This window comes from Diceros bicornis, unplaced genomic scaffold (assembly GCF_020826845.1).
Source record: "Diceros bicornis minor isolate mBicDic1 unplaced genomic scaffold, mDicBic1.mat.cur scaffold_73_ctg1, whole genome shotgun sequence".
Lineage (NCBI taxonomy): Eukaryota > Metazoa > Chordata > Mammalia > Perissodactyla > Rhinocerotidae > Diceros > Diceros bicornis.
The window spans coordinates 2,358,282-2,383,359 of NW_026691615.1; the positions used below are offsets into that span (position 1 = coordinate 2,358,282).

Sequence of the window (25,078 nt, forward strand, 5' to 3'; positions counted from 1 at the left end):
CTTGAGTGTGTTTTTTTTTTTTAAACAAAGTAGAAAAGGCTTCCTAATGCCTTTGAACTGTTTTTGTATCGTAATGCTAAAAGCAAAAAGCCGTGACTGGTTACAGCACCACCCGCCAATATACACGCGTGCACACGCACAAATGATCGAATTTGCACATCGGAGCTGTGCGTGCGGTGTAGGGGTGTGCAGACAGGCTGGGCAGCAGAGTCCAGAACGTGCTGTTCTCTGAGCAGAAAGCGTCCCTCTCTGTTTCCCAGTTAATAAACGAGAACACTGAAGCAGCCGACGTGGAGAATGCCGGCCACCCCAGCTCAGAAACGCCAACCGCGACCAACTATTTCCTTCAGTATATCAGCTCCAGGTGTGTGTGTTGGGCCTGCCCAGCCTCCCAGGGGCCCACGGTCCTCCATCGTCCCCAACTCGGCCCCAGAGAGGAGGCAGCGCTTGGACCAGGAGCCAGCCACGTCCTTCCTCGGGGGAGAGGAGGGAGGGCAGGGGGCAGGTGCCACCGGAACCCCGGCTGCCCCTCAGCCTCTCCCTTCTTTCCCATTCTGGGCACAGCTGTGGAGGGGCCGGGGCGGGATGGTGGGCTTCAACAGACCCCTGAGGCAGGACCCGAGTTCTGGAGGGTTGTCCGGCCCGGCCCTCAGAGTGGCCTCTGTCACCCGGACCTTGTGCCCAGAGCAGAACCCAGTTGGTCAGTGGCACTCGGCTGCCTCCTGTGACCCGCCAGGTGCTGACCCCACACTCACAGCGCATTCTCTCTTCAGTTTAGAGAATTCGACCAATAGTGCCGACGCCGCCAGCAACAAATTCGTGTTTGGCCAGAACATGAGCGAGCGCGTGCTGGTGAGTGGACCCGCTGGGGACTGTTCCTCCCGGCGGCCAGAAGGCTTTTAGAGTTTCCTGCAAGTCAAAGGGACGCGTGTGGTGGGGCTGCCACATTATCTCCTGTAAAATTGGGATGCTTTCCGTGGCAAGTAAGACAGAGAAGAGCAGCTGGGACTCAGCATGAAGCCAGGGGCAGGGCTCTCGACGCCGGCGGCCCTGGGAGGCTCTGCAGGAGCTGGAGTTCATGCATCCTGCCCTTCCTCACCCTAAGACGGGCTCCCCTCGATCCCAGGCCACGCTTCCTCCTGGCCAGGGCCAGCTGCAGTGACAGCCATCAGGCCAGAGTCCTTAGCCACGTGTGCTGGGACCCCCCTGAGCCACCTCTGGAGCCAGCCGAGAGGCTGCAGCACGGGGGGGACAGGTGTGGCCTGGGAGGGACCCCCACAGTGGCCCCGTGGCCCCTGCACTCCTGACACACACTGTGGCCAAGGCACGTGGGTGCCCTCGGGCTGTCTCCAGTCCCAGAGAGCCTGGCCAGCCTGGGAGAGGGTTCTAGAATTGTTTAGCTGCTTCCTTCCTTTTGTTCCTTTCCTTTCCCAGTGGAACACAGAGAGCCCGCTGTGCCCATTGTGGCTGTGGCTCCGGAGCGGTTGGGGCCAGTGAATTATTTGCATCTTTGTCCCAGTTTCTGTTACATCCGGGAGCCTCCTGCTGCTCCTCTCGAGTGTCAGTACTGTCCTTCTCTGTCACATGAAACAGTCACAGAGCTTCCTCACAACCACGATGAGCAGTGCGGCCCGGGGTGACTGCCAGCTGGTGGCACGCACCTCCCGGCGAGGCCACGAGGGCCCATTTCGGGGCTCCAAGGGCAGTCCCCCTGTAACAGAGCTGCCTGTGTCGCGAGGGCACTTCTGTGTTAGGTTTTACCGCCGAACGGTGCTTGAGGGTCGTTGTGTGGAGACGGGGACCCACCCATGGGGAAGGGCCGTGCGGTCATGTCTGCCAGGACTGGGTGGGTCCCCAAGGCTGTGGAGGAGAAGCCGGCGGCAGAAGGAAGCCCTCTGTCTACGGGGCGTGCCGAGAGCTGCCTTGCATCCGGGTGGAGGGGCTTTCTGTCCGGCAGCGATGGGCCCGCCAGGACCACCCAACACGCCCCCTCCCCGTGTGCCTTCATTCCCTGCAGAGCCCACCCAAACTAAATGAGGTCACTTCAGATGCCACCAGGGAAAACTCGGCTGCCGAGTCCGGGTCCGAGTCCTCGTCCCAGGAGGCCACCCCTGAGAAAGGTACGCCGCAGGCCTGCTGCCTCGTGGGAGGGGTCCCGAGGGACGGAGACACTGTCCATCCACTCCCCTGCCCAGGAGGGATGTGGGGGCCAACCCCGCACAGCAGCGATCACCACGCATGAACCAGCCGCCTCGAGAGTCTAAATGCCGAGGGCTGGTTTCCAGTGGGCAGCAAGGGAATGTGTTCATCTTAAAACAGCAAGCCCCGTGGCGCTGCGTGGTGACTCGGGGCTGGGGCTGTGGAGGCGGTGTCAGCTGCCTCCGTCACGCCCTGAGGCTGCAGAGGGACGTTTCTCTGAGTGCCCTCTCGGAAGTCTCTGTCCTTCTGTCCTCTACCCAATGGGAAAACGGGGGTCCGGAGCCACTCCTGGCTCCCAGGGGTTCTCCCTGCAGGTTCCGAAGCCGCGTCCCCTGCTGTATGTCCATGGTCTGCACCAGGTCCCAGGCATGGCCTGCCAGGGGGAGCTGGCACCCTGGAGGCCAGAGCCAGCCCTTTTGTCTCCTGGGAAGGCACACGCTCTCCCCTCACCAGATAAATAGTCAATGTTGTTCAGCTAATCACATTTCAGAGTCCCTGGCTGAGTCGGCGGCCGCCTACACCAAGGCGACGGCGCGCAAGTGTTTGTTGGAGAAGGTGGAAGTCATCACCGGGGAGGAGGCGGAGAGCAACGTGTTACAGGTGAGGCTCCCAGCCGCCAGGGGAGGCGAGGGCCACCAGGAGCCCCCAGCTCCTCTGTACAGCGGGGGCAGCCCCAAGGCTTGACCCGCACCCTCCAGGCGCTCAGACCGCGGCCAGGGCCCATCCTCTGGGGCCTTGTGGGTGGGGTTTTGAGAGCTTAGCGAGTGCTGAGGGACTTCTTGTATTGCTCTGTTTTAGAGCAAAACGGTCTGTTCTGAGACGTTACCGATAGTTCAGGGAGTTACAGACTGTTGTAACAAAGCCCTCCCTTCCCACCCAGAATTAACAGCTGTGATGATTTGTCACACTCGCACCTTGTGTTGTTTTATTAGGGGAAAAATCACAGATGCAGCACACACCTTGTCCCACGCTTCTGCTGTCCCCGTCTTCCTCTCCTCCTGGGGCAGCATGTCAAGTGTCGCGGGCCTCGGACATCTGCTCTTCAGGCTTTCACACGTGCGCGCACGTGCGTGTGTGTCTGTGTGTAAACCACGTGGATGGAGTCCTGGGGAGTTTTTAATGTGGGGTTTTTAGTGGTACTTCTTTTCTCCAGTCACGCTTGGTGTTTAAGCTGTCCATGTTAAGAGATACTGACTCATGGAGATCTGCAGACTGTGTCTGTACAGGGCCACGTATGGTCTCTGTTGCATAGTCTTTTTTTCATGTGTTTAACAGCTTTATTGAGATGTAATGCACATACTACAAAATTCACACTTTTGTAACATACAGTTCAGTAGCTTTTAGTATATTCACAGAGTTGTGCAACCATCACTACTGTCTAATTTAGAACATTTTTGTCCCTCAAAAAGAAACTTTGTGCCCGTCAGCAGTGACTCGCCCTTTCTCCTCCCCAGCCCCTGGCGACCGCTAACTCATTTTCTGTCTCTCTGGATCTGCCTGTTCTGGACATTTCATATAAGTAGCATCACACACCGTGTGTCCTTCTGTGTCTGGTTCTCTCACTGAGCGTCATGTGTTCAAGGTCCATCCACAGTGTAGCATGTGTCAGGGCTTCTCTCCTTTTCATGGCTGCCTCGTATTCCAGCGTGTGGATGGACAGTTGTGTTCTTTCCGCTTTTGAGCTATTGTGAATCGCGCCGCTGTGAGCGTTCATGTACAAGTTTTTGTGTGAACACATGTTTCGTTTCTCTTGGGTAGACATCTAGGTAGGAGTGGAATTTCTGGGCCATATAACTCCATATTTACATTTCGAGGAGCAGTTTTCCACAGCGGCTGCACCATTTTACATTCCCACCAGCAATGGGAGAAGCTTCTAGTTTCTCCACAGCCTCCCCGATGCCTGTGACGATCTGTCTTTTTGGGTCTAGCCATCCTAGCGGGTGTGAAGTGGTATCTCATTGTGGTTTTGATTGCATTTCCTTAATGATTTTTTAATACTCCTGTAAAAATGTAAAACCCATTCTAGCTCGAGGCGGGACAGAAAACTGGCTGAGGGCCCGACGTGGCCCCCAGGCCGTAGTTTGCTGACCCGCCTAGTTCCCTCAGGATAGGTGGAGGCTCCTGGGGGTCTGTCGACAGTGACCGGGGTCCCCGCTCACCCAGAGGCCGCCTGTGTTCCAGATCCAGTGTAAGCTGTTCGTCTTTGACAAGACCTCGCAGTCATGGGTGGAGAGGGGCCGGGGGCTGCTCAGACTCAACGACATGGCCTCCACCGACGACGGGACGTTACAGTCGCGACTAGGTGAGCCGCGGCAGGCCCGTGGAGAGGGCCTGGGGGTGCGAGGTTCCAGGGCAGTGAGGGGCGAGGTCCAACTCAGCCCCTGTACCCAGGGAGCCGGAAGTGGGTCCACAGGGGAACCCGGCACCCACCCCCGTGGCCTGTGGCCCCGCCCGCCCCCGAGGCTCCGTCTGCCAGCCCTTCCCTGACTCTCCTCTTCCTGAGTGTGAGAGTGGGTAAAAGTACTTGGAGTTCTTAAACTTACTTTCTGAGAGTAAAAGTGCCAGTTGTTTTACGGTAGAAAGGAAAAAGAAAAAATCAGACATCAACTGTAATCTCTATAAAGAGAAATCTCTTGCTGATAACATTTTGATGGCCCATTCCTCTGTTGTGGTTCTTTTTTAAGGAAATGGGGCGATTTTGATTTCTGCTCTTTTCTCTTGAGCTTTTGTGAGCATGTTCGTCATTAAGTTTTCCTTAAAAATACGGCTGTTTTGGGGAAAACTTGTACGTTAATATTTTTTGACAATGAATGCACATAACCGTTTCCCTACTGATGGGCAATGAGGTTGTTCCTGATTGTTTTGACTAATGTAAGTGATGCTCCAGGACCATCTATACGTGAGTCTCTACATAAGAAGTATGCTTGTTACAAAAATGGGTGTGTGTATGTGTGTGTGTGTGTGTGTGTACACATGCATATATACGTATTTAAAGACAGTTAGCATGTACGTGTGGGTACATGTGAAGTGTGTGCTCATCTTTTTTTTTTTCTTTGAATCTTCCCAAATTAAAGTCGTCCTCTGGGCCTTACAGAAGCCTTGATTCCTGGCCCGGTCGAAGCTCATGTCTCATCATTTCGGCAGTGTTTTCACACACCTGGGCTCAGAATGGTCCCAAGATTGGCACAGAGATGCAGATGGCCCTCCCGTCCGGGCCCTGTTGTCTCTCCCCATGGACGTCCCCTCCATCTCTTTTTTATTTTTCCTTGTGGGAATGTCTGCGTCTCTGGACGGAGAGAGCGCAGTGCTTGGAGCCCCCACAGCTCACGGCCCCTTTCTCAGCCCCCTGCCCATGCCGGCCTGGTCGCGGCTGTGTCCTCACCCCTCATTGAGACCCACCCCAGGCGTGCTTTCCGCTCGCCCCACACGGCCTTTGATCCTGTCGCAGGCCGGGCTCAGAGGGCTCCGGGAGTGGACATGGGGAGATCCGGTCGGTTGGGGCCCAGACCCCACAGGCCTCCCCGAGCTGGCCTGAGCTGCTCCCTGTCCCGTGTGCCGTCTGGGGCCCCAGGTTGGGGTGACAACGTCTAACCATCTCCAGGCCTGTTCCAGCGGGGACAGCTGGGCTGGCAGGAAGGCCAGGGGTCGCCAGGTCCACGGGGTAGGGGCACGGGCGGGCTGGGTGGGCTCTGACACACGGGGCAGGCATAGTGCAAAACCCTCTACGGGCTCGACATGGCCTCTGACCCCACCAGTGGCCTCGGTCTTTGTGGGCTGGAGGAGCCGGGTGGTGCCGGGGCGGCCCCCAGCATGTGAGGGGCTGTGGCTCGGCAGCTGGGTGGGCGGCTCGCAGGGACCTGGGGAGGCGAGTAGGAGTTTGCCCCGTGGGTTCGCGTTCCTCCCAGGGTGCGTCTGTTCCCACGGCCAGCCGGGGCGGGCGGGCGCGGGGCTGAGTGGCCGTGTTGGTTGCAGTGATGCGGACCCAGGGCAGCCTGCGGCTCATCCTCAACACCAAGCTGTGGGCCCAGATGCAGATGGACAAGGCCAGTGAGAAGGGCGTCCGCATCACGGCCACGGACGCCGAGGACCAGGGCGTCAAGGTCTTCCTGATCTCGGTCAGCGGCCTCTGGGGACGGGTGGGGGCAGGGAGCTCCTCAGCGCACCCGGTCGGGGCCCCGCCAGGCTGCACGGAGGGCTGGGCCGGGGGGAGGGGGAGGCCTCCCCTGGGCTGGTCCCCAAGACGAGCAGCCCGGGGTGGACGGGCAGGAGAGGCGGGAGTGCACCGCAGCCCCAAGTGCTGGCCGCTGCAGGCTGGGTGAGCCCCCGGGGAGGACAGGCCTCGGGGCCATGGAAGCTTCCAGAGTGGGTCCGGCTCCTCCCCAGTCCCGGCCTGGGGGTCGTGGCGTCCCGTCACGAGGAGGGCAGCGGCCGCGCTGCCCAGGCGGCGATCTCTGCACGAGGCCTCGTAACCTGGCGCTTCCCTCTGCCCCTAGGCCAGCTCCAAGGACACCGGGCAGCTGTACGCGGCCCTGCACCACCGCATCCTGGCTTTGCGCAGCCGCGCGGAGCAGGAGCAGGAGGCCAAAACGCCCGCCCCGGAGCCCGGGGCCGCCCCGTCCAACGAGGACGACAGCGACGACGATGACGTCCTGGCTCCGTCGGGAGCCACCGGAAGCGGTGAGCCAGGCGGTCCCTGCCCTGGAGGGCACGAGGGAGTGGTGTCCCAGATCCCTTCCCACCTGCTGTCGGGGGGGCCTGGCCCCGGGGGAGGGGGCTCCGTGCGGGGTGGGGACCTGACCGCAAGGCCGCTGCTCCCCACAGGCACTGGTGACGAAGGGGACGGGCAGACGGCCGGGAGCACATAGCGCCGGGAGCCGGCCACCCGCGAGCCTGCTGCTTTGTCCGTCTGTCCGCCCGCCCGCCCTTCCCGCCAGCAGCGTCGCGGCGCGGGGCCCGGGAACCACACTCCCCGCTGGGTTGGCCACAGTCTGGATCCGCGCGTCCCGTTCAGAAGCAGCCTCGGGAACTGCCTGAACGTGGTTTGGGACACGAGACCTCATCATATTGATGAGCAAACAAAAGAGAACATTTCTTCCCTCCCCTCCTTTGAATTGAGATGGCACATTAAGACTTGTCACGGCTTCACTGGGACTGGGACGCCTTGTTTCTTCACCCCACCCTCCTCGTGTCGCCGGCCTCTCCCCACTGCCGCCCACCCCGGGGGTCCCCGCCGCCTGCCCGGGCTGCCGGGTCTGTCCACACAAGCGTCAACACTGGGCCTGCTGGACGTCCTGTTAACTACTCACTTTATCTTCGTTTCCCCCGTTCTGATTTGGGGTGTATGTTTTCAGATCTTTTTATTCCCCCCAAGGCTTTGTTTTTGGTTTCTTAGATTAAGATGCTCCTGTGCATTTAGCAGGCGCAGCTCCGTCACGAGCGCATTCTCCTCCTCCCTGTGGTCCTGGCCTCTGGGCTGGGGCCTCACAGGGGAGCTGGGGGTGCTCAGTGGGCTACTCAGTGGGGCAGACCCCATTCGTCCCTCACCTGGGGTTCCTCCAGACTGTGTCGGGGTGTCAGGGGGTTGGGCCCCAGGCCTGGAGAGAGCTGATCTAGGAAAGGGTCTCGGGAGCTGAAAGGGCCCCATCACGTGGGTCACCCACTGCGTGGTGCCCAGGCGTAAACCTGCTTCCTGCTGTCGGTCGTTCCTTCCCAGCCCTGGACGTCACTGCCCCCAAGACCATCAGGGGCTTCTGAGAGGCAGAGGGGACCCTAGCAGGGCCTTCGAGGAGGCCATCCTTCATGCTCGCAGCACCCACAGGAGCAGGCGCCCTGCCCACCCCCACCGTGGAGCGTGGCCACACGCCAGCTGGGTGCCGCCTGCCTGGGGAGGCCACACAGAAGGTCCCTGTGCCCAGGGCTGCGAGGGCTTTCAGAGGGAAGTGCCAGCCCCGCCCTCGGGGTGAGGAGAAGGCCTGGCCTCCGCAGCTGTGCCGCCCACCCCGGGCCTGGCTGGCCACGTGCAGCCTGAGCCTGAGCCTCGGGAAGACACCAGAGGCCCTCCCGGCAGACCTGGTCACACTCCTCTGCTTTAAGCCTTAGCCAACTAGTGACAAGTGAAACCAGACAACGCCCATGTGTTTTGGAACATTTATGTAAGATTGTCATATGAAATGTATTTGGGAACTACATTAAAACTTTTAACTAAACCCCTGGCCTCCTGCGTGCCCCAGGGGCCTCAGGAAGCCTGCCGGCCTGCCAGGAGCGGCCTCTACCTCCCAGGGTGAGGTTCCTCCAGCAGCCTGGCCCCACCCCACACTCCACGCTGGGCAGGTGACCAGACTATGCCTCGCTTCACACACAGCTCTTTGTTGCCCAACTCGGGCCGCCGGGCTTCCCCGGGGACACACGAGGGAGGGGCAGGGGGTGGGGCATCTGCAGCGGCTTTGGGAGGCCTGGGGTCAGCTCAGCGTGGGGGGCGGGCAGGGCCTTTCTCCCTGGGGTCCTGAGCCAGGGACCCATCCTTGGAACCTTTGTCTCACTAACACCTGGTGGCCAGCAGGGTCCTGACACCTGGTCCAGCCGGTTCTGCGGCCTCCGTCCTCCCACACTCCCCTCCAGCCCCACCCCGGGGGCTGCCTAGCTCGAATCCCAGGTGAGGGGTCCCTGGCTCAGGGGTGTCGGGTGGGGGTCCTACACAACGCTGGTGCCAGCTGAGCGAGTGGGCTGCTCACAGCCGCCAGGCGCTGGTCATCATGGCCACGAACTCCTCGTCGGTGTCCACGGAGGCGCTCACGCCGCTGTAGTAGTCGCGGAACTCGGCCAGCGTGACCTGGGGCGGACGGGCTGTAAGTGAGGACCGAGGCCGGGGCAGGGGGACGGGGGCTGGGGGCGCCCACCTGCCCGTCCTTCTCGGAGGAGTCGAAGTTGTCCAGGAAGCGGCGGAGCACGTCCTCCTCGGTCCACTCCCCGCTCCGCACCTTGGGGTGGGCGCGGCCGCTGTACGCCCCCCGGAGGTCGTCCACCGTCACCACGCCGTCCCCGCTGCGGTCCAGCTTGGCAAACGCGGCCGCGATGACCGCCTCACGGGCCTGGGACATGGGGGGCTGGGGAGGGGAGGGGAAGTGGTGACTGGGGGTGCTCCAACCCCTCCGGGCGTCAAGTGCAGAGCTAGGGGGTCCCCAGCAGGTGCCTCTTAGCGCTCCTCTTAGTGATGAGTCCCCGGGTGTCCGGTGTCTCAGCGCTGAGACGGATAAGCCCACGGAGAGCTCGACCCCCTGACAGCGGCCTCACCCGCAGCGCCCGCAGGAACTCCTCCAGGTCCAGCGACCCGCTGCCGTCGCGGTCCCAGCGCCGGCACACGGCCTCCGCCTCGGCCTTGTCCAGCGCCAGCCCCAGCTCGGCCAGGCCCCGCCGGAGCTCCCCCGCATCCAGGGCTCGGCTCCCGTCCCGGTCCAGGCGGCGGAAAAACCTGGGGGGCAGGGGGCGCGGTTGGAGAGTGATCCTTGGGGCTGGGGGGCGGGAAGGCGTGAGCGGACAGCTCACCTGGCCAGGCCCTGGATGCCCGAGGCCCCTCGGGACAGACACTGCGCTCGGAGCTTCTCCACGGTGGCGTCCACAGCGTCCATGCCGGGTCGGGGCTCTCTGGGCTGCAGGATGGGACAGAGGTCAAGGGGGCTTCCGCTCAGCCGGCCAGGGTACAGGCCGCGTGCCCTCTGCTCACTCACCTGGCCTTCGTCAGTCCTGGAGCCCTTCACACGGCCGCTGTGCCCAGCGTTGGCGCGTCCTGCCTGGCAGCACTGTTGCTAGGGGACAGTGGCTCTGGAGACTGGGAGGGGCCCCGGCTGTAACCCTCACCGTGCCGGGGCCTTGCGGCCCTAGGCACAGCCCTGTGGGGCCAGCGGCAGGGCAGAGGGACAGGACAGATCCGTCACTGGCACCGCCGCCCACCTGCTGTCCTGCTCACTGTCGCCCAGGCCCAGCCCAGGGGTGGGAGGAGGGCGAGGAGGTCCCTTTCTGAGCGCAAGGAGGAGGGGCGGGCCACTGCCCTACAGGGACCGCAGTGTCCCGGGTGGAGGGAGGCAAGGCCGTGGCCGGGGAGGCTCAAGGCCCAGTTCCTGTGTGACCTGGGGCAGGTCCCCTCCCCTCTCTGGGCTTTCCATAGGGCAGCAGCCAGAGCTGCAGGAGGTCCTCAGACCCGTCCTGGCTGAGCCAGGGCAGCCGAGTCCTACAGACGTTCCCACGTTCAGTTGGACAAAACGGTTCCTGGTAGTTCCTTAGGGGCCAGTCGCGGTCTTTTGTCGATACGGCTCCTTTGGTGGCTAGTTTTCGGTTCTCAGACATCAGTTGGGGGGCTCGCTCATGACAAGGTGGTGAGCCAGGGGGCTGCAAGACCCACCATGGAAGCAGCCCTGACCCCGACATCATCCCAGAGGAGCCAGGCCGCCGGCACAGGAGGCCTCCGATTGAGGCTGTGGACGGCTCTGCCAACGAGAGCGCTGCACCCCCAGGCGGCATGGAAAATAACCTCGGATCTCCCAGGACGCTTGGGGACCCACACGTGCACAGGCCCGGAGACCGTCAGAGGCTCTTCCCACCTTGGATTCACACACAGCACGATGGTGTTGCCCGAGCTGCTGCTGCAGCCAGAAAACCGATCCATGGATGACAGGCGACCCGGCGCCGTGATTCAAGCCACAGCTGACGTGACAGTTTTGTGAGAAACCGCAGTGACATTATTCTGCTGCAAAAATTTCTGACAGCTTGCTGCAGTCCAAAATTCTCCGCGTAGGCAGAGAAATACCCCATTGTGTTTTTTTATGAGTGTTACAAGCGTCAAAGTTTTTTTGTATGGAAAAATGTAAAATACAGCACGATTGTTGTAGCTCTGTGTTGGCATCTCCTTGCCTTTAAGAGAAGGAGAATTTCAACAAGAACGCCTCCAAAAATTGGTCGCGGCCAGGGCCTCCTGACCTTTGGCCTCCTGACCTCCTCGTGTCTCCTCGCCCAGCAGGACCCCCACCCCTGGGACCAGGAAGAGCGCAGGGGCCGCCTCTCCAGCCCCCACCCCAGGAAGAAAGGAGGGAGGACCGAGGCCGAGAAATCATCCGGTTTATTCTTGAGCTCACACAGGCTGCAGCCTGCCTTCCCCTCGTCCAAACAGCCCCCCTTATTCATCCAGAGGAGAAAACGGGGCCATTGTTACCACACTGAGGGGTGACTGTCAGACACCAGGCAGGCAGGCGGCGCCATCCTGAGGGCTGGGGTGGACCCCGACCTTTCCGGGCCGACGGGCCCTGCCCCTCGGCGGTTCCTGGCATGACAATTCCCTGAGTGAGGAGGCCCGGACGCGGCTGCCACGGTACCAGGCTGGGCACTTGGGCTGGGCAGAGAAGGGCACAGGGTTCCCTGGTTTGATAAAAAGCAGGCACCCTGAGTGTCTCGGGCCAAGAAGGGCAGCGTAGAAATAAGAGTGAAAAAATAGATTCTCTAGGGCGTATCAAAAGGAGCCAGCTACTGTTACAAAAGCTGGACCAGTCGGGGGTGCGGGGGCCTTATCAGTCACACTGGGGACCCCCGGCCCCCTTCAGGGCCCACAAACCCATCCTCTTCCTACTGGGGTCCCAGGGTGTGCCAGGCACTGGTGACAGACAGAACAAATACGTGCCCTCATGGAGCTCAGAGCCTGATGGTAAGACATTCCATCAAGAAAATTAAATGGGATAATGGCGAGAGGGCAGGGAGAGGAATTACTTCAGATAAGGTGGTCAGGGAAGGCCTCTCTGAGGAGGTGACATTTGAGCAAAGACCTGAGTGACAAGAACCAGTCGTGTGACGTGTGGGGAAAGACCACTCAAGGCAGCGGGAACAGCCAGTGCAAAGGCCCTGAGGCAGGACGCTATCAGAAAAGATTAAGGGATGCCTGTGTTTTCCTGGGCAGCACAGCCTGGCTGCCAGCATCTCAGCATGTCTGACTCACGCACTCTTCCTTCTGGGTTAAATGTTGAGGGAAGGACAGAGTTAGGAAAAAAATATCTAGGATTAAAAATTTGTCTTCATATAACTAGTGCAAAACGGCACAAAGCTTGAGGCTCCCAATTCTGGTGTGGGATGAAGAGTAAGAAAAGCTTTTGCCCCAGGATGGGGGATGCTCCTGGAGGAACAAGAATCAGGGCGGGGGGGGGGGGAAACAGAGAAAAATTCAAATGACATGGAACTTGATACCATCTGCCTCCACTAGAGAAAGAGATCTCAAACTCAGATGCTTCGGGGGCCAGACATCTGGCCCTGAGAGAGATGAGGGGGCCAATTGAAACGCACACTCTGGCTAAAGTGGCTACCCTGGGCTCAGATCCAGGCTGGCATGGCCAAGTCTGAAGCCAGAAATCCAGATTTTGGTGTAAGCGCTGCCAGTTTTTCAACAAGGGTGATTGACTCAAAGCTTAGGGTTTAAAAAAAAAAAAAAACATCTGGGCTAACATCTGCATGTGGCTTGCAGGCCACCCGTTTGAAACCTATGACTTCTTGGCAGGTTTTGATGCTTGGGTCCTGGCTCTGCCACGGGGTCCCCTCTAGGATATTGGTGACCCCCGAGGACACCCACAGCAGTGGGAAAAGTCCCCATGGGGGGCCCTCTGTCTCCATCCTGGAATCCCTGCCCCAGGGCTCACACTGTTGTCCCAAACACTGCAGGCTGCAGGGGGTCCCCGTCCCCTTCCTCCCCAGTGCTGTTGGCAAGGGGTGGACTAGGCCCGCCAGGGGGCAGGTGGCCAGGGTCGCTGGCTGGCAGGGGCCCCAGGCGCTCGGCCTCAGCCAGGGCGGCCAGCAGCCCGGCCAGGGGTGGCCGCTGGCGACAGATGTCCTGCAGCAGCTTGGCCCGGGGTCGTAGCTGCCCGATGAGCTCGTCCCTCTGGCGCACGGCAGCCTGCAGGCTGTGGACGGCGGCCTCGGAGGTGAGCAGCTGCTCCTGGAGAGCGGCAATCTCGCTGGCGGGAAGGCAAGACGCGGGGTTATGGGAACCAGGGGTTCCCCTCGCTGCTCCCCCCTCCCGAGGCTCCCCATCGCCATCAGGACAAAGGCCACGCTCCTCACCACTGCCTCCAGGCCCCCTTGTTATGGGCTGAATATTCGTGTGTCCCCAAGATTCATACGTTAAATCCCTACCCCGCAGTGTGATGGTTTTGGAGGTGAGTAAAGTTAGATGAGGTCGTGAGGGTGGGCCCTCGTGGAATTAGTGCCCTCGTAAGAAGAGGCACCAGAGAGCTCGCTTGCTCTCCCTGCCATGTAAGGACACAGCAGGAAGGCAGCCAGGAAGAGGGCCCTCACCAGGGACTGAATCCGTGGGCACCTTGATCTCGGACTTCCTGCCTCCAGAAGGGAGAAATTAGTGTCTGTGGTTTGAGCCCCCAGTCTGCAGTATCTGTAACGGCAGCCTGAGCAGACGAACACGCCCCTCACTGTTTCCCCTCACTCTCCCCGCAGTTCCCTTTGCCCCCACATCTTTTCCTACTTCTTGTTCAGCTTAGATGGCTCCTCCTCCAGGAAGCCTTCCCCCTGGCCCCCTCAGAGCCTGTGTGCCCCTCCACCACAACCCCATCACCCCGTGTTGTAACTGCCCAGTGATGTCTGCTTAAGGGCAGGGCTGCGGGGTCTTACCATGTGCCCTGGTACCCAGCACGGTGCCTGGCACGGTAGGTGTTCAGTAAAGATGAACGAATTAATCCAACCAGATCCAATTGTTCCCCACCTGGGCCCCAGCACCTCCCTCCTCCCTGGGCGCTCGTCTCATCCCTTGCAATCCTCAGCTGCTAGACGGACTCTTCAAAACCGCTGATACGGTCCCATCCTCTGCTCCTCAAGAACGTGCCATGGCTCCCAATACCTACAGCAGGCGACCGGTGGTCCCTGCACCACTCAGTACCAGCCAATTTTGCCTTGTGGGAAAACGGGCCCGGTTTTAAGTTAGAAATCCATACTTGTGTGACTTCTCTCAACTTTACATACTGATGACTAGTTAAGTGTTTTGGTGGTTATTTTTCAATCCCACCAGTAATCCAGCCTCCACGTGAATGCACACCGTTCCCCCTGCCGGTCCTCTCTTTCCAGTGTCCACTCCGCCTCCTCCCACCTCCTCCAGAAAGTCCACCTGGCCCGCCCCGGGCCTCACCGGTCCTTGGCGCGGCCCAGCTCGTCCAGGGCGGCGCGCAGCTGCTGGTCGTGGCGAGCCAGGCGCTCGGCCTGGGCGCGCACCGTGCGCTCCGCCGCGTCCAGCCGCGCCTCCAGCTCGGCCGCGCGCCTGTGCACGGCCGCCAGGTGTGCGTTCGCCTCGCGGATCTGCAGGGGCGGCGGCGCCGACATGGCCCCGGCCCCGGTTCAGGCCCGGCCACGCCCCCAGGACTAGGCCACGCCCTCCTCAAACCCAAACACCCTCACTGGCTCCGGCGCCTCGAAACTCCGCCCCTGAACCCGGCCGAACTCCAAGATTGGCCAAGGTCTCGACAGGTCACGCCCCCATGTTGGCCGTGCCCTCCCGCGGCGAGCCCCGTCACGCTCTGGCCACGGGATTGGCCACTCCTTCGAGATAGGCCCCGCCCTACCCAGAAGCCAACACCAGGATTGGTCCAGATCCCGCGGCTCAACAAGCCTGACCACGCCCCTAGAAACCGGCTGCGCTTCTCTCAGATCCACATGATTGGCCACGTCCCTGCCCCTTAGGGCTCCGATTGGTCAACTCCCCTTCAGGTTACGCCTCCGGTTCTGGCCACGCCCCCAAGTCTAGCGCTTACTTCCTCCGGCGCAAGTCTTAGACAAGCAGCAAGTTGGGCACAGGCCAAGTCCCGCGAAGATCCTGGCACTAGGATTGGTCACTTTCTCGTTCAGCCCCGCCCCCGATCCTGGCCACACCCCCAAATAGTCGCACGCGGTTCAGACTCCGTCTTGGGGAGGGGCCACAGGGCGTGACAACTCCCCCATACAGATCCTGGCCCTGGGAATGGCCACATCCCCGCCATGTCCCGCCCCATAATTACGTCTTCCTCCTATCAAGTGGAGTCCCGCCCTGCGCCCTCGTCTGCGCATGGAGATAGGCCTAGTACCTGTTATAGTCCCGCCCCTAGATTAGGCCCCACCTCCAGGAGTCAAATCCTTCCTTACCTAGGTCCTCCTGAGCAGGAACTAGCGAGATCTGGCTTCACTGATCTCAGTCGGCCTCAGTTTCCCCTTCCAGAAACCGGCCCGGGGTGCACGCTCTCTTCCTTTACTTCTGTCCGGACCTCAGCGCGTGCGCGCGACCTGTGTCTATGCCCGCGGCGCTCAATAAAGTTGCGCGCTTGTTGCCGGCCCATCTGCAAGGCAGGCTGCGCGCGCCGCCCAGGAAGTCTCGCGAGAGAGAGCGGCGGCTGCCCTTGGGCGCGGGGAGCCTGCCGGGTGTGCAGTGTGGGAGCGGGGGGTGGGCGACCATGGCGCCGACGTTCCTTCACCGGTACTGGGACATCCCCGACGGCACCGAGTGCCACCACAAGGCCTACGCCAGCGCCAGTATCGGTGGTGCCGCTGGTGAGCGCCTGCCGGGCCCCGAGGGCTGAGGGCGCAGGAGGTCATGGGGTCACGGGGGGCTGTCCGCGGGGTCCTGGGGGGGCTGGGAGTCTCGCGGGGTGGCACATGGCTGTCGTCGGGGTGCCTGGGGCGGCCTGGGGACGCTGGGGAGCTCTTGTACCAGATAGGCTTTGTGGGGGTGTGGGACTAATTCAGAGAGGTCATAGGGTCACTGGGGGCTGTCCCAGGGGGTCCCATGGGGGCTGGAGCTCTCGCGGGCTGGTACGTGGTCGCCGTCGGGGGGTCTAGGGCGGCCATGGCGAACTCTTGTGTGAGGTAGCCACTGTGGGGGGTCTGACAGGGTGGGAGGGCTCTGAGGTCATGGTACACGTGACAGGCTGGTCTCTGGGATCATCAGAAGCGGCTGCGGGGTGCTGGAATTTGGGGGTTATTGCTGAAGCCATCTCCAGGCTCTTGGGAGGTCGTGGAGTGGTACAGAGCCGTTATCGGGGTCAAAGGTGCTGGGGAGTCATGAGACTTTCCAGCTGGGTAACTTTGAGATTATTTGGGGGGCATCATGGGCTATTATTGGGGTGTCTGGGGGGGGTACCGAAGTTCGAGAAGGTTCTGGAGTGAGATCAGGTCTTTATAGGGTGCAAGACAGCTGGGTGTTCAGGGACGTCTGAAGCTTTTATTGGAGCCACCAGAGCCAGGTTGGGGTGCTGAGGAGATCACGGGTGACGTGAGAGAGGAGCTTATGAGGGGATCCACAGCCCTGGCATTCCCCGGCAGGGGGGACCCCAGAGTCTCGCCCCTTCCGATCTCCTTTCATTCTCAGCCTCCCTGAGAAGTAGACATGACGGTTTTGGCCACGTCTCTGGCTGCAGCTTCTGAAACAGGGCCTGGCAGAAGCTGAGTCTCCAGTGGAAGGTATTTGCATCAGTGTAGACCTAATAATCGCTCATTTTCTGCAGAGTATTTATTTAGTAAGATCGACCGTTATCGTTTCTGTTTCTCAGAAGTGGAAACTGAAGGTGGGAGAGGAGTATTAACTGCCCCGGGGTCTTCCGGAGCCGGGCTGCAAATCCGGATCTGCTGATCTGCGCGTGGGGGTGGCTGGGGCAAGGCCTGTGCCCATGGGGCCTTATGGAGGGTCTTCAGGAGAAAGGGCTGGAGAGGGTGCCCCGGGGGATGGGTTACGTGGAGTCTGCTTGAATGTCGAGTTGTTGGGACAGTCCATGAGTGTGGTGGGGTCTCTATGGAGGCCCCTGAGAGCCCAGGAGGCCTGCGCACTGTGGGGTTGGGTCTCTGTTGTGGGGCGTGATTCTGGCAGATTGCCCTGGGGAGATGCTGACATTGGGAATGCCGGACAGAACACTGTGGAGGGTCATGGTTGTGTCTCGGGAAATTAAAGTAGGAGGGGGTGTGTGGGGCCTTCAGGATTCGGTGGATGGTTTAGATTTTGAAACTGAGAATGACACTAATGAACGTTGGTGTTTGTGAGCGAGAGTGTGTGTGTGCGTGTGGTGCTCACAACTGCACGCATCGGACGGGTGGACTGAAGTCTCGGGAGGCTGTGGGGAGACCGAGCATGTCCCGGGGTGGGGTGCCGCCGAGCGAGTGAAGAGCCTCTGGGGGGCGCTTGCTGGAGGGTCTTTGAAGGTGTCACTGTGTGTCGCTCACTGTGACTGCCCGCCTTGCTCACTGGCCAGCTCCACTCAACGTACGGGACTCGGCTGAAACGTGCTCCTGGAGCCTCCCTTCCCTCCCCCTCCTCCATGCCCTGTCCCCTCAGCCCCCACCCGGGAGAACTTGATTCACATGTGCCTTCCCTGAGATGGTGAGCCCCCAGAGGGCAGGCAGCTGTTCTCCCAGAAGATCCGGCACTTTGTGGGCACACAAAGTAACAAACAGTAACTGTTTGTGAGGGAATGAATGAGTGAGTGAAGGAAGGAAAGTGCACACTAACTGGTTTTGAGTGAATGAGTGGCTGAATGAATGAATGGAGGAAAGCACATGTAACTGTGATGAATGAATGAATGAATCAGGGCCCACAGTAACTCGGCGAAGAATGACTGAATGAAGCTACGTGTAACTGATGAATAAGGGCAAAGTAACTTTGTGAATGAATGAGTGAACTTAGGTATGCAGTAACGGAATGAATGAATGAGGGCACGAAGTAACTGCCGTTTGTAAATGAATGAATGAATGAATAAAGGCGTGGCACTGTGTCTGGAGATCAGTGCCGGGAGGCTGAGGGAGCCACAGCAAGAGAGGGGTGGGGAGGGGGCCATTTGAGGGGGCGATGGGCCGTGGGCAGGTCCGAGTCAGTAGAGATCCTCGTGTGCTGGGGGGTCTCAGCCTCCGAGTCGGGCGGCTCCTGAGGGGTGGGCTGTGACGGCTCACCGTAGGGGATGGTGGCTGGGGGAGACTTGGGGACGGGGCAGTCCTTGACCCTGGGTTAATCAGGGGGCCCCCGGGTCACCCACTGTCAGTTCAAGGACTTCTGAGGGGATGTAGGATGGTGGGGACACTCGCTGTGTCCAGGGTGGTCCGTGAGCTGGGGCTCCCTCGGCTGGGACCGCTGGCATATGGAGATGGGGTCCATAACGTTCCCCCCAGGGCTCACTCTGTGATTGGGTTTGGGGACCGTCACTGAAGCTTATCAGTGGCTCCTCTCTAGGGGGTCATAAGACCCTCATTCCTGGTCCAGCCCCAGAGGTCATGACTCACCAGGTCCCAGGCAGGGCAGGGGGGCGTGTGAGAGAGAGTGACTGAGGATGAGGGCTTGCTGGGCCGGGGCAGGCAGCGCGGGCTTGTTGGGGGAGCCCCGGAACAGACTCCGGCCCCTCTCCCCACTTCCCAGCCTCCAGTCTCCCTGAGGTCGAGCGGGCACCGCAGGATTCGTCCTGGGATTGGGAGAAAGATCTGGAGAGTCCGCAGATCGAGCCTTACACATAGGAGCCTTCTTTATATGTGACTCTTTCCCCCTCATCCCTGGGCCTCAGTCTCCCCGTCTGTGCAGTGGGGTAGCAATCTTGGCCCTCCTCGGGGTTGCTCTGAAGATTAACCCCACTGAACGGTATGAAAAGTCCCCCATGGTGGCTCGCGTGAGATGAATCCGAGGCCAGGCTGAGGGGACACTGCTCAGCCTGGAAGGTCGCATGGGGGCCTCCACAGCCAGCTGGGTGGGTCTGCAGAAGCTGGAGGCCTGGGGTCGGGGTGGCGCCCACAGAGAGGGGTGACACGTGGCCTCGGGCCCGACCCACCTGGCTTCCAGGCTGCTCTGCCGGGTGACATCAGGCAAGTCACCCTGCCTGTCTGAGGCCCTCTCTCTCCCGTGAAGTGACAGATATAAGAAGACCAAGTCCACTGGGCGCTGGGGAGGGTGAGAGGGGCGGTGGCGGCCCCTGTCACTTGGCAGATGGCATTTCTGTTTTGTCTGGATTGGGCTGGCCCCAGGACGTCCCACCAGCAACTGGGCCACGCGCGGGTCTGTAGGTGGGGAAGAGCGTGTTGTCTGTCCTGAGCAGTCAGCTGGGGCATGGGGAGCCCCGTCTTGGGCTGTTCTGGTGACAAGGAGCAGGCAGGTGTGTCTTGGTCTGCCCATCCACTGCAGAGGGTCTGGTAGGCGAGGCTGCCCCAGAATAGAAGCTCGGGCCTCGCTGCCCACCTGCACTCAGCTCCTGGCCTGGCCCCCACTGGGGCCCCTCGTGCGTGAAAGCCAATGTCGGGGGGGCAGGGCGGCCGGGGTGATGGCAGAGATGCAAAGGCTGGCCAGAGAGACAAGGCCGAGTGGGCGTGGGCAGCCACTAAGCCAGCCAGGTGTGCTGGACGGGCCTGGGCCCGAGCGGGGGGTGGGACAGGCGGGGGGCCCAGGGTGGCGAGTAGGAGGCGTTGGCAGCCCCGGGAGCAGAGCCTCTGCCAAGGAAGACTAGGCCACGGACCCCCGGGCCCACGGGAGAATGGAGCCTTTGATGGACACAGGAGTGGGGCCCGGGTGCCGGGGCCTGGGGGGCCAGCTGTGGCGTGTGCCCCCTTCCTGGGCACAGGGGTGGTGCTGGCAGCCACGTTGGGGGACACTGTGGGGATGAAGGGAGAGAGGGCTTCTCGGACAGGGTGGAGCCCGAGCCTGACCCGTCCCCTCCATCCCGCAGGCCTGATCATCTCCGCCTACAGCGTCGTGCTCAAGCCCCCAGCCTCCTTCCTGGAGGGAGTGGCAAGGACAGGCCGGTACACATTTACCGCAGGTGGGCGAGCCTGGGGGCATCTTGGCTTCTCCTTCGGGGGCCCTGCCGGCGCTGGCCCTGCCGTCCTGCCCTCCGGGCCCCTGACTCAGCGCCCGCCCCTCCCATCTGCCCCCACAGCCGCCATCGGCGCCATATTTGGCCTCACCTCCTGCGTCAGTGCCCAGGTCCGTCAGAAGCCGGACGACCCCCTGAACTACTTCATCGGAGGCTGCGCCGGAGGCCTGACTCTCGGAGCACGCAGTGAGTGAGCCCTCCTCACTCTCTGTTCCACCCGGGACCAGGGCCAGGCAGGGCCGGGTGTGCAGACGCCCACCCCAGCAGAGGAGGGGGCGGTCGCCGTGAACGCTCCCAGCGCTTCTGAACCTCAGCTGCCAGCCAGTTCGATAATAGTAATGGCTGCTGCTGCTTGAGCACCTACTGCGTGCCCACCTCGCCAAGCCCGCATGCCCTCCCGTGGCTCTCCATGGCACTCAGCACGGCCCACTCGGCCCTGCATGACCTGCCCTGTCCCATCCCTGCCCTCCCCTCCTCCCTCTCTCCCTCTGCTCCATCCATACGGGTCTCCTGGCTGTTCCTCCAACATGCAAGGTGTGGTCCTGCTGCAGGGCCTTTGCACATGCTGTTCCCTCTGCCTGAACACCCTTCCCCCAGATGTCAGCTCAGCTTTCCCTCTCACTGCTGGACTCCATCATGTATAATCTAGGACCCCTGCTGCCCTCACTCTGTCCCCCTCTCCTCTGTCTGCTGCGCTGGTCAGAGAACCCGGGTCACTGCCCGTGCTCGCCCCTGGCCCGTGGGCAGGGAGAAGCCGGTGCTGGTCCTCGCATTGCTGTCCCTCTCCCCGCGCCCAGAGCCCTGGTTGTCCACGCACCCCGCCCTGCAGGGGAGCTCCTCTGACTGTCCCCGCCTTACAGATGCAGGGACTGGGGCGCAGAGAGCGCTGAGGTGGCCTGAGGTCGCCCGGGAGCCGGCAGAGGATGCCTCCCTGGTGGGAGGCGGGGCCGGGCCCCAGGCCAGCCTGGCACAGGGGAGCCGCCTGGAACCGGCAGCAGACGCTGCTCCTCCCGCCTCCCACAGCCTCAGGGCCGGCGGGAGGAGGGAAGGAGGCCACCCGCAGATAAAGCGCCCCGGCCCAGTGGGCCGGGGAGTGCCCGGCGGAAGGTTCCAGCAGGGCGGAGAAGGAGGGCGCTGTGGAGGGAGGCCCGGCCATCCTGGCCTTTGCTCAGAGCCCCGGCTCCCAGGGTGGGCCGGGGCGAGTCCCCCGTGTGCCTGACATTGCCCCCCACTGTCGCAGCTCACAGCTACGGGATCGGAGTCGCCGCCTGCGCCTACATGGGCCTGACAGCCGCCCTGGTCAAGATGGGCCAGCTGGAGGGCTGGAAGCTGTACACGGAGCCCAAGGTGTGAGCCCCGCCGCCCCGGGCCTCGGGCAGACCGAACCGCATCTAAAAATAAATGCCGCGTACATTCACATGTGTGCGTCTCCCTCCCCTCCTGCCCTGCGCTCCAGGGTGAGGTCCCGTCCCGAGGGCTGGGTGACGGGGACACAGCGCGCCAGGGAGGGAGGCTCAGGGCGCGTCCAGGGAGGGACCGAGGAAGGGAGCAGGGCATGAGACGTCCGGGTTTGTTCCCGACGGGCCAGTGGCGCCAGCTGGGCCTGAATGAGGGAGAGGTGCTGGGGACGGGAGCTCACAGTGGCCGGCCTGCGGGTGGGAGCCGGGCCCCGCCGCCCACGGCCCTTCCTGCAGCCCCCGGCCCCTCCCCGGGCCTCCCCCCAAAGCCGCCAGCATGTGGAAAACACGCTCAGGCCCACACACGGCCCGGCTCCAAATTCCTGGGCATTGGAGCGGAGAGCCCCAGATGGCCTGGCCCCGGAGCCTCGTCCCCATCCGACAGGTGGGTGACGGGCCACCGGGAGCCTGCATTCAGAGGCCCGGCCAGGCCGGGGCCCCCGCGGTGACAAGAGGAGAGGAGGGCTGTCCGCGTCCTGGCTTCCGCCGCCTGTCAGGCCCGGTGATTTAGGTGGCCCTGGAATGCTGGCACGGCGGGCCCCGGGGCTCCGCAGGGCTGGCTCGGTGCTTCCTGGCAGCCGGAGAGGAAGGCCCGGCCTGCTCCGACACGCCGCCATGGGCCATAAATTAGGGCTCTGCCGCCCCCGCCCTGGGGAGCAGGGTCATGCCCGGCGGGGATGGGCACTGGGGGTGGCCCGAGTGGGCCAGGCAGGTCGCGACCCTCATGCCCGCTCCTCGGCCATGTCCAACCCTTCCCCTGTCTCCCTTCGAGCCCCCCCTGGGGCCGGGACACGGTTGGAAGCCAGACTTGGAGCCTCGCCTTCCCCCTCCGTCCACCCAGGTAATAACTCAGCTGGGCGTTGAGCGGCTAAAATTAAACGTCGGCTGGGGCGGCCAGGCCCCCGCTGGGGTTTCACTGCCCCTGCACAGCCATTCAGGTCTCTTCCGGCCCCTGTCCCCTGGTCTCCCCGGAGTGGGCGCAGCTCGGGATCACGTCTGGGTCTGGGGGTCATGGGGGAGGCCAGAGAGGCCCCCGCCTGTGGGGCCCGGCCCAGCCCTGCGTTCGAGCCCCAGCACTTGGTTTTTCCTGGCCCCATCCTCACTTCCCGCCTGGCGAGTGGGGGTCAGGGCGTCTCCTCAGAGATGCTCTGGGAAGAGGGAAAATGACTCTGCCAGGAGAAGCACCCCTCCCACGTCCTCTGCGGGACCTGGGTCCCTCTAGTCCTGCCCCAGCCTGGTCTGTCCGTCCCTGCGGTGGCCGGCAGGGGGCAGAGCCCACCACACTCAGCCCGACGGCCGCCCGCCCCCAGGTCCCCGGCCAGAGGAGCCTGGGTCCGTCCCTGCCTCCCTCTCCAGACCACGGTCCTCTCTCCGCTCCCTTCCTTCCCGTCCATCCTGCCCGCGGCAGCCCGGGGAGCAGGGGCGACAAAATCTAGAAGATAACACAGACCTGTCGCTGTGAGTGGGGCCTGTGGTCATCATCGGGGCCACTGGGCCTGTTCAAGACCCCACAGCTGTGACTTAGCCCCCGCACTGCGGCTGCCCCCAGACCCCGATCCACCCAGGCCGGCCCCTCCTGCACACCTTCCTCAGCCCCCTGGCTCTCCGTGAAGCCCAAGCCCTGTGCCAGATCACCCAGCCCACAGGAGAGACGAAGGGGAATTCACAGCCAGCCAGCCCCTTCCTACCTCTCAGCCTCGGTTTCCCATCTAGCTGGCTCAGACCAGGGCTGTGCTCAACGCCCACCCAGCCCTCTCCCGGCCGGCCGCCAGTGTTGGAGTGGGCCTGCCAGGCCCCCCGCCGGCGGCCCAGGCCCGCCAGAACAGGACGGGGGCGTGGGGGGGGGTGAGCGGCTCCCCGCTGGGCTCCAGGGAGCTCCAAAACCCAGGCCCCCTTGCCCATAAACATTTACCAGGCTGTGAGAGGCTGACGTCATCCCCGCCCCACACGCAGGCGCCCTGGGGGCAGCCCCTGTCCAGAGCGTTCAGTGCCCCCACCCGCCCCACCTCCTGCCCCAGCAGCCCCCGCATGGGGCAGTGAAGGACCTTTCCCTGAACTTGACGAAGCCATCCCCAGCCCCACGCAGTCTGGACTGGAACAGAGGGAGGAACTCAGAGAGGGAGCAGGGGCCTCCCTGGGCGGTGGGAAGGCTTCCTGGAGGAGGCGAGGTGGAGAAGGGCACCCCGAGGAGGAAGAGGTCTTTCAGATGTGCACCAGGGGAAGGGCGTCCCGGGCAGAGGCCACAGCAGATCAAGGGCCTGGGGTGGGAGAGGGCTCAGCAGGTGCGTGATGAAGAGCCTCACATCCCGGGGGCAGTGGGTGCACGCTCCCCAGGGACCAGCCCTGCAGACACACGGCCCAGGGGGGACCAGGCTGCAGGGCTGCCGCAGCCTCCAGGCTCGGTCGGGGTCCCTGAGCTCTTTGTGAGCCCAGGAGGTGTGGGCGAGCCCCAGGAGTGGAGAAGAGCTGTCGAGCCTCGTCCACCTGCCAGGAGGGCCCGGGCGTGGCTGGTGGTGGCTCGTTTCTTCTTGTGTCGGCTCTGAGCGAGCTGTTCACCTTAGTCCTAGTCACAGACGGGGAAACAGGCCCGGGAGGGCACTTCCCAGCCCTGGCTCACGGCGGGCCCTCAGCGCCAGGTCGTCTCTTGTCATCAGCTGTCATCGGGGAATAACATGTAATTGTCTCTGGAAGACTTCCCGGCGGTCACGTGGTTGGAACAGAAGCCACCAACGGGACAAGGGGATGCTCCCCTGCCAGGGGATCTCAAGAGCGAAATTCTACCCTACAGAGGCATTTAAGGGTTGTGTTGAGTGTGGATCGCCCACCTGGGCCAGAACACTCACCTCCACCCTGGTCCCTGGCTCCTGCCCTCGCCCCCCATGGTCTGTCCTCCCCGCAGCCCCCACCAGAGGGCGCCTGTGAGCCCCTGAGTCAGGTCCCCCTCCTCTGCCCACAGCCCTGCAGGGCTCCCACCTCCCTGCGGGGAGAAGCCCAAGTCCTCCCGACGGCCCGCCAGGCCCTGCACAACCTGACCCGTCCCCTCCCTGCCCTCCTCCCTCTCTCCCGCTCGCTCCTTATGCTGCAGCCACAAGGGCCTCCTCCCTGTTCCTCCAACACTGCCAGGCCCAGTCCTGCCTCAGGGCCTTTGCACATGCTGTGCCCTCTGCCTGGAACCCTCTTCGTTCAGCTGTCCCCACAGCTCCCCCCTCACCTCCTTCAGTTCTCAGCTCAAGTGTCACCTCCACCACAACACCCCATTGACACAGCCTCCCACCCGGCCAGCAGTGCCCCACATGCCCTTTACCCTCTTAAATCCCATGTCACCGTGGCGTATATTGTTTAGCGGATCGTGCATCTCCCTCAAGGCGGGGACGCAGCCTGGCTGTTACACCCTCGCATCAGCACCCAGCCTGGGAGCACAGCCGGGATCCGGAAATATGTGGCCCAGCCCTGCTTCCCAGGGGCACGGCTCACCCTACCCCCGTGAGATGATGGCTGCAGTCAGGGGGTGTCCAGGGGGAGAGGAACCCTCGGTACCCAAGTCTCCACATCAAGACTCAGAATTCACTTAAGCATTTTTGTATTTAT

The 25,078-nt window shown here is 62.3% G+C and overlaps 4 protein-coding genes across 9 annotated transcripts in view; 2 read left to right on the forward strand and 2 right to left on the reverse strand.

Annotated features, from left to right (window-relative positions):
* Positions 1-7,617, forward strand: part of RANBP3 (RAN binding protein 3) — a 51,934-nt gene extending 44,317 nt beyond the window's left edge. For 3 of the 6 annotated variants that reach the window (XM_058537909.1, XM_058537911.1, XM_058537913.1), the window contains 8 exons: positions 261-364; positions 774-852; positions 2,018-2,120; positions 2,675-2,799; positions 4,381-4,501; positions 6,172-6,314; positions 6,693-6,876; positions 7,021-7,617. In XM_058537909.1, the coding sequence (XP_058393892.1) occupies positions 261-364; positions 774-852; positions 2,018-2,120; positions 2,675-2,799; positions 4,381-4,501; positions 6,172-6,314; positions 6,693-6,876; positions 7,021-7,064 (903 nt within the window). In that variant the 3' untranslated portion in view covers positions 7,065-7,617. The remainder of the gene's footprint in view (positions 1-260; positions 365-773; positions 853-2,017; positions 2,121-2,674; positions 2,800-4,380; positions 4,502-6,171; positions 6,315-6,692; positions 6,877-7,020) is intronic. The other 3 variants (XM_058537910.1, XM_058537912.1, XM_058537914.1) reach the window with 1 other exon arrangement.
* An 834-nt stretch (positions 7,618-8,451) lies between these two features.
* Positions 8,452-10,609, reverse strand: CAPS (calcyphosine). Its single transcript, XM_058537930.1, has 5 exons — positions 9,924-10,609; positions 9,742-9,845; positions 9,490-9,667; positions 9,096-9,302; positions 8,452-9,028 (listed from the first exon to the last, which is right to left on the reverse strand). Exons 2-5 carry the CDS (start codon positions 9,822-9,824, stop codon positions 8,927-8,929), a joined length of 570 nt encoding a protein of 189 aa, XP_058393913.1. The 5' UTR covers positions 9,825-9,845; positions 9,924-10,609; the 3' UTR covers positions 8,452-8,926.
* Positions 10,610-11,179: 570 nt separating this feature from the next.
* On the reverse strand, positions 11,180-14,553 carry VMAC (vimentin type intermediate filament associated coiled-coil protein). Its single transcript, XM_058537931.1, has 2 exons — positions 14,363-14,553; positions 11,180-13,181 (listed from the first exon to the last, which is right to left on the reverse strand). The coding sequence occupies exons 1-2, from the start codon at positions 14,551-14,553 to the stop codon at positions 12,863-12,865; spliced, it is 510 nt and encodes a 169-aa protein (XP_058393914.1). The 3' UTR covers positions 11,180-12,862.
* Positions 14,554-15,604: 1,051 nt separating this feature from the next.
* Positions 15,605-21,450, forward strand: NDUFA11 (NADH:ubiquinone oxidoreductase subunit A11). The gene is made up of 4 exons (XM_058537929.1): positions 15,605-15,750; positions 19,887-19,979; positions 20,097-20,219; positions 21,274-21,450. Exons 1-4 carry the CDS (start codon positions 15,654-15,656, stop codon positions 21,384-21,386), a joined length of 426 nt encoding a protein of 141 aa, XP_058393912.1. The 5' UTR covers positions 15,605-15,653; the 3' UTR covers positions 21,387-21,450.
* Positions 21,451-25,078: the final 3,628 nt, after the last annotated feature.